The 7,322-nt window shown below is 34.4% G+C and overlaps 1 protein-coding gene across 1 annotated transcript; it reads right to left on the minus strand.

Moving 5' to 3' along the window:
• Positions 1-3,272: 3,272 nt before the first annotated feature.
• On the minus strand, positions 3,273-4,385 carry LOC122044064 (zinc finger MYM-type protein 1-like). The gene has a single exon (XM_042604612.1). The coding sequence runs from the start codon at positions 4,383-4,385 to the stop codon at positions 3,273-3,275; it is 1,113 nt and encodes a 370-aa protein (XP_042460546.1).
• Between the last annotated feature and the right edge of the window lie 2,937 nt (positions 4,386-7,322).

The following is a 7,322-nucleotide window of genomic DNA, read 5'->3' on the forward strand; positions in this document are numbered from 1 at the left end:
GGAGGGCCAATGTTAGGGCCCTTCCCTGATTTGATTTTGTTTTGCAGGATTGAGGTCTTCATCCCGTCAGTAGTCACCTCATCCTCGGCTTTCCAGCTTTCCTCATTCAGACATGATCATTTTGGCACCGTTTGTGGGAACATAGCCTGCATCCGAATAAAAAGATGGAAGACGTTGGACGACTCACAACAGTGACGCTGACGCAAGAGGATATCGATGCACTAATACAAGCTTGAGTGACGAAAATATTGGAGCAACAGCAATAGGCGTTGCCTGATTGGCCAACGCATGAGCCTGCTGCATCTAAAGCAGGTCGACAGGCTGAAAGAGGAGATCGAACAGATCAACTTTCCACTCGGGAGCCAAATAGGAGACCGATCGGCTCTTATGAGGACGCACGTAATACGCTAGTCCCTTTCGACCGAGCGCTATCATGGGCTCCCCAGAAGAAAGGAGTCGAGCGGATAGAGACCGGAGATTTTCCTCGGATGAGGCGCCATTACAAGAAATTTGTGATTCAACCACACCTAATAGACAACGATTTTTTGAAAAACTATTGTCTTTTTTTTCATTTAACAACAGTTTTATTGAAAACTGTTGTTGTTGACCATGTTTTTTGAAAAAAGACAACAATTTTTAAAAAATCGTTGTCTTTGACATACACAGACAACGATTTTTTAAAACTGTTGTCTATGAAAAATCTTTATTTGACATACGACAACAATGTTAATCAACCGTTGTCAATTAGCGTTGCTTACATGTTAATAAACAATAGTTTTATTAAATTGTTATCTATGTGCATATTTTGGGTTCTAAGACTATAGTGTTGTCTTTAAAAATTATTTTTTTAAAAAATAGTCGAACATAGTTATTTGACTATTTTCATGGATAGTATTGTCTTCATAGAATGCTTATCTGTGCTTATTTTCATAGATGAAGTGAAATTTATATTTCTTAATGTTTTCTCTAAGATGAAGTTTGTGGTCTATTTTAAGATGGATGGATTTATTCAAATAGTAAGGATAAATTTGTAATTTTGTACCAAACTATGCTGCAACAATAGTTCTTCTTTCTTTTCTCTTTTTATTGCATCGCACCGCCACCAAAAATCCGCACACCAACCCTAATCGCAATCTTCTACCCAACGGTGATCGCCAATGCTGGAGCCAGAATTTTAAACTACCCGGGCTAAAAATTTGAAATTGAAATCGAAATTATCAATCGTAAAAAATTTTATCGCTAATGCATTTTGTGAAGCAAGTTTAATTTCGTCATTAAATTTTGCAATGAAATTTAATATCCGTCACCAAATCTAGTGATGAAATTAAATTGTCATCGTTAATTTTCTTAATATTTTAAAAAATAAATATTAAAACTGTAATATTATCACACAAAAAAATTTCAAAAAATATTTTTTACAAGACAAATAGAACAATATAACTTATATCTTTTACTTAATTCATAAAAAAAAATAATTTGATATTTTTTAGAAGACAAATATAACAATATAACTTATATCTTTTACTTAATTCATAAAAAAAACTCATTTGTCAAACAAACCTATAGAAAAATAATAGATATTAAAAATTATATCAGAATGCAAATTATCAAAGGATACAAGTTGAGTAGAATCGCTAATTTATGGGGCTAGACAAGCACATCAAATAGGTAACTAAAACTGAGTTGAAATCACATCAATTCTAGACAAAAGGTACCCTGAAAGTAAGCTAAATGATAACTCTAGAATTAATCCTTAGGTCGTTGTGGATAATGATATTGTGAGCTGCATCAACAATGATGACCTCAAAGTATTTGTCGATCGAACCCTATAAAACACGAGAGCACTAGTCAATTTGTTAGCAGTATAAAGTTCAATAGCATGAAAAGGTAAACTAAACTAACCTCATTAATACAAAATATTAGAAGTGTAACAAACATAAACAAATAAAAAGTTTTGAAAGGTTGAGTGGCCAAAGTCAAGTTCTGCAAAGGGAATCTCTTTGATGTTTCTTCTTGAGTTTTGCAAAAGAAAATTATATTTAAAATGGATAGAAAACCAAAATATAACAAAACACCAATATACTATTAGGAATAAATAATTAGTTGATGCTTAGAGGTCTTCATGGTCGTTGATTGCCCGATAAAATGAAGCATATAGTACTTCTTCATAGTATTTTGTGATTATGTGCCAACAAAAGAAATGAAAGGAAATCAATGTGCAACTATAATATATAGAGTATCTATTAAAATTTTGAATTTTAAGAATAAAAAAGAAATTAAAATAGACTCCATATGAAACACATGCCTAATTTGTCAAGTGAAAAACAGATAATAGATAAACCAAATCTAGGAAGAATACCTTCAACGCTATTCTTGAACCAAACCAAACATCACCAGAAACCTTTAAGTTGTCAAGGTCAACAATACTAGGTATGGACTTGAAACGGGAAAGGAAGTTTGCCACCTATAAGTTGAGAAGCAAAATTAATCAAACAAATTGCTAGCTAATGAAAAACTAATTAGAGTTAAAAAGCCGCTTGGTCGTGATTTTACTTTCTTAAATGTATATCCAAGTAAAAAAAAATTATACCTGCACTAGAAGCGAATCAGATGTTGCCTTCATGGGCAAAAACTAGGACTGTGGTACATTAATCTCAATCGCATTGTTAAAAATTGTTAAAGCATAGTTTGGTACGTTTTAGATATATATGATTTGAACTACAAGAGACAAAGTATCTAAGTAGCTAAAAGATTACTTGAATTGTCGCTCCAGCTGGAGTTCCAGTTGAAGAACTTTCATGCCATCAACTTCCTAAATAAAAGTCGAAAAAAATTAATTAGTACAAATAAGTCACAAAGTAAAAAAATCATTTTATGATCCATATATACATACACATATTATTGAAGTTGTGATATACGATTCTTCAAAGTATAATATTCATCAATTATAGAATCTGAATCAATAATTGCAACAAACTCCCTCTCAATGTGAATAATCATAGAATCTGTCAGAAAATCCTCTCCCATTCTATTACGAAGAACTGTTTTCATATGCTTCATAGCCAAAAATGCACGCTCTGTAGTTGCCGTAGAAATATGCAAAGTTAAAACTAGACGAATCAACTTGTCAATCAAATTATATTATTGCAATTTTTTTTTGTTTCAAATAACCCTTGGCACAATTCTGAGATAGTGGACATTTTTTGAAATTTTTTATGACAAACCACATCGAGCTCATAATGTTGTAGTTGACATCTCAAATTATGCATTTCCTATTCAGTGAAGTCCTTAGGATAATACTTCTCGACAAGAGTACAAATCTTATCAATGTTGAACCAATTAAAATTATCTTTTGGATCTAAGGCAGAGCTAAGCATAAGAAGTTCTACTATCTTATCACCGAATCTAGAATTTAACTCTTCCAATTGAAAATCTATTGGAATATTAAATATATCGTAATGAAAGTGATGCTTAAATGTGATGGTATCCCTTTGTCGACATGAACGACTAGAATGCTTATAATGAGCACTCATGTCTGGTATATCAATATCTAATCTTGTGCAAAATGATTTGACATATGAAAGAAGAATATCAAAACCATCATTTCTCAATGTCAGAAGAAGTGCTTTAGTTGTAGAGACCAAATCCATTTCATTTATGATATCAAGATATTTTTGTTGCAAGGCACGACAAAGTAAATCTGTGATCCCCATAATTTTATGCATCAAATGTAAAATAAAAATGAAATCAAAAGACTTCATCACTTTTAAGGAACCGCCAGCTTCCCCACGCATCGAAGTAGAGGAACCATCAGTGACAATGTTTTTAAGCACATTAATAGTTGCATTATACTTATCTATTAAGTCACAAATAGATTCAAAATGGGAGATCCAACGAGTAGTTCCTGCTCGATGCAAAGTATCAATCTGATTAGCTCCTCGCCCAGTCTCACGTTCACCAGCAACAACAGAATGTGCAATTTCATTAACTTGAGCAGATTGTATATCGGCATTGCGTTTGGCAGCAGATGTAACAAGATTAACAATAGTCGTCATATTCAAAAAGAAAAGCCATATAGAGATCTCATTTTCAGTGGCTGCAACTAACGCTAGTTGGAGTCGGTGGGCAAAACAATGCACATAATATGCATAGGGGCAATCTTTAAGAAATAAAGCTTGCAATCCATTAAAAGAACCAGACATATTGCTAGCACCATCATACCCTTGACCTTGCATATTATGTATTTCTAGATTATATCTAATGAGGACAACACATATTTTTTTCTTAAGCGTTGCAGCTATGGTGTCATGAACATGCACAATTTGAAAAAAAAAACGCTCCCATAAAAAGCCATGGACATCAACAAATCTCATAATTATAGTCATCTGTTCTTTATTAGATACATCCTTCGCTTCATCCACCAAAATACAAAACTTAGAATCTCCAATTTCATCACGGATTTTATTTTTGACTGTTACCAATAATATGTGAAATTTCTTTTTGAACATCTAGTGAGGTATACTTTGCATTTCCCGGAGCTTTCTCTAAGATAACATCGCCAATACTAGCATTCCATTTTCCCAAAAGTTTTACCATCTCAATGAAATTACCACGATTTTAGGAATCTAAATCTTCATCATGACCTCTCAATCCACATGCTTGCAAACTAAGCCAACGAACGCTCTCACTTGTTGCTGCAAGCCTTAATCGATTCTTCCGAATCTGTTCAGAAAATTCTTGATTCATAACTTTATCTATATGTTGAGTTACATTCATCACATCAACAACAAATTTTACAGATTTATTATGCACCGAGTTAGAACTTCCCATGTGAGATAAAAAGGCACACTTGGCTCCATCATTAACATGTTTCCAACTTTTAAACCCTTCAACAGTAAATGCAGATTGTTGTGCTTCACTTAATTCAAAAAGATAACATGGAAAACAAAATGTTGCATCCTTTGAAGAAGAACACTCCAACTATGGAAATTTTTTAAACCATGTATATTGAAATCGACGATGTTGATTTCCTGATTCAGATCATGGGTACTCTTACAATTTAGGTTGATATGGGCCCATTTTAATATAAGGTCGCCTAATTTCATCACGATAATTAACTAGATGTCGCCACATTGAAATACGCAATCCAGGATCTCGTTCAAGTGAAGTTTCATCAAACTCAACTCTTTGAGATTTAGAAGAAGGTTCGAACTCCTCATTAGGAATGGATGTATTAGTCTTGGTCCTCTCGGATGATAAAGGATTATCAATTCTTGGCTTAAAGAATGCTTCCTTTTTCTCTCTTGATTTGACATTAACATTGTTAGTTAGATCCCTAGAGTCAATCATTTGATGATTGTATTATGGACTTGTTGTATCATATTCTTATATAAATAAAGGCATTTGTTTTGGTTATTATACTTACTTGTATTGGTGCCAAATAAACTAAGTATAATAGCGTCCTTGAGTAGAAGGTTCTCACCTATATCAATCGATTAGTTGAACCGATAGTGAGATGATATAGGGAACACTACTCTTAATTATTCCTAGTCGAGTATTAACATTTAGGGACAATGTTAATGCGACGAGACCAGCATGTAGGTCAACTCGATGACTTGATCTCACAAGTCATGGATATGGAGATATCAAGTTGATACATGAGTATGCATTGGAGAATGTATACTGAATGACCCGCCATGAGAAAGTATCATGGATCGTTATATGAGTGTCATATACTTTCTCATGTGGCTATTAGTATGACTACTAGTCCTTAGACCTGAAGTCACCATGGATCCCTACATAAGGAGCTATGTACTTTGGTTTCGTCAAACGTCACCCGTAACTGGATGGACTATAAAGGCGATTACTGGGTATGTAACGAATTATGCAGAGGGATGTGAGTGATGTAGATGGAATCTATCCCTCCTATATGACGGGAGAGACATCGATATTCTTGATAGAGTGAGACCACGAAGTGCATGGCCATGCCCAAATGAGTCAATATGAGATATTGAGCTCATTTGATTTAGTGAGTCTACTTGGAGTTCAAGATTTAGATTGGTCAGAGGATGACATGGTCTATGCCTCACATTGATCAATCTAGATGTCTAGGATAGAAGGACACTTGTCATATTTTGTGAGGAATCACAATTAGTAGTCACAAGGTGATCTTGGATCTCAACATTCTTGTAACTTGGGTAGTAATGATGTGTTGCTAGATACCGCTCATTACTTATGCTCCTAAATGGGTTTAGGGGCATTGTCAACGTTACAAGAACCTATAAGGTCACACACTAAGGATAATTAAATGGAGATTAGGTTCATATGATGAACCAAGAGGATTAGATTCATTTGATGAATCAAATTGGATTAAGAGTAATCCTAATTGGGCTAATTGAGTTGGACTCAAGTTGATTCATGTGTTCAATGAGTCTAATTTAGATTATGACTCATTGAATCAATTTAATTAAATGAATTAGATTCATTATATTAAATTGGCTTGAATTAAATGGTTGGATTAGATCAACCATGAGAGAGATTAAGTCAAGTTTGACTTGACTTGAGAGGAAGAGGAAGAGTCAAGTTTGACTTGACTTTATGCCACATCATTTGTGACTTGGCATTAAAGTGACCAATGATGAGGTGCCACATCATCATGTTTAGCACATGTGTGTGCCACCTCATGGAGGTTACAAATCTCTTTAATGGCCACACTTAATGCAAAAATGGGGGTTACAACTCCATGAATGTGGCCGGCCACTTTTGATGGGAAAGAATGAATTTTTCATTCAATTGTATTCATTCACATCTTCTTCCTCCTAGTGCTCTCTCTTCTTGCTCTTCCTCTCCTCATCTTGCCGAACCCTACTAAGGTGCTAGCATACTTTAGTTTGGTGATCTCCTTCTTGTGTTCGTGTGGATACTTCTAGAGGGTTGTCTACTTTGATAATCTCGAGATCCGGCAAACCGTTGGACTAGCGGGATAGCGAAGGGCATCGCATCGAGGGTAACGCTCTTATCTAGTGTAGATCTAGAGTTTGTAAACTCATACTCGTATTTTGTTTTCATTTTTCTTCGCACGAATCTATGTGGCGGGGGTTTCGGGGTTTTCGCTACGCGAAAAAGCGGTTTTCGCGGTCCGAAAAACCCAACAAACATAACCTAACACAAATAAACATTGACATGACTAGCTTAGAATATCATGAATCTTAAAGAACTATTTCTAATACAATTTCTAGTATAAATCTCACCTTCACCTACCTAGATTAAACAACAATAGTAGTAGCTAAAAACCCAACATTATTTATTGAATTAAAAAGTAC

Source organism: Zingiber officinale, chromosome 1B, assembly GCF_018446385.1.
Source record: "Zingiber officinale cultivar Zhangliang chromosome 1B, Zo_v1.1, whole genome shotgun sequence".
NCBI lineage: Eukaryota > Viridiplantae > Streptophyta > Magnoliopsida > Zingiberales > Zingiberaceae > Zingiber > Zingiber officinale.

Excerpts from the sequence above, each read along its gene's own strand:
- LOC122044064 (XM_042604612.1), bottom strand. The coding sequence starts at position 4,385 with ATGACTATAATTATGAGATTTGTTGATGTCCATGGCTTTTTATGGGAG.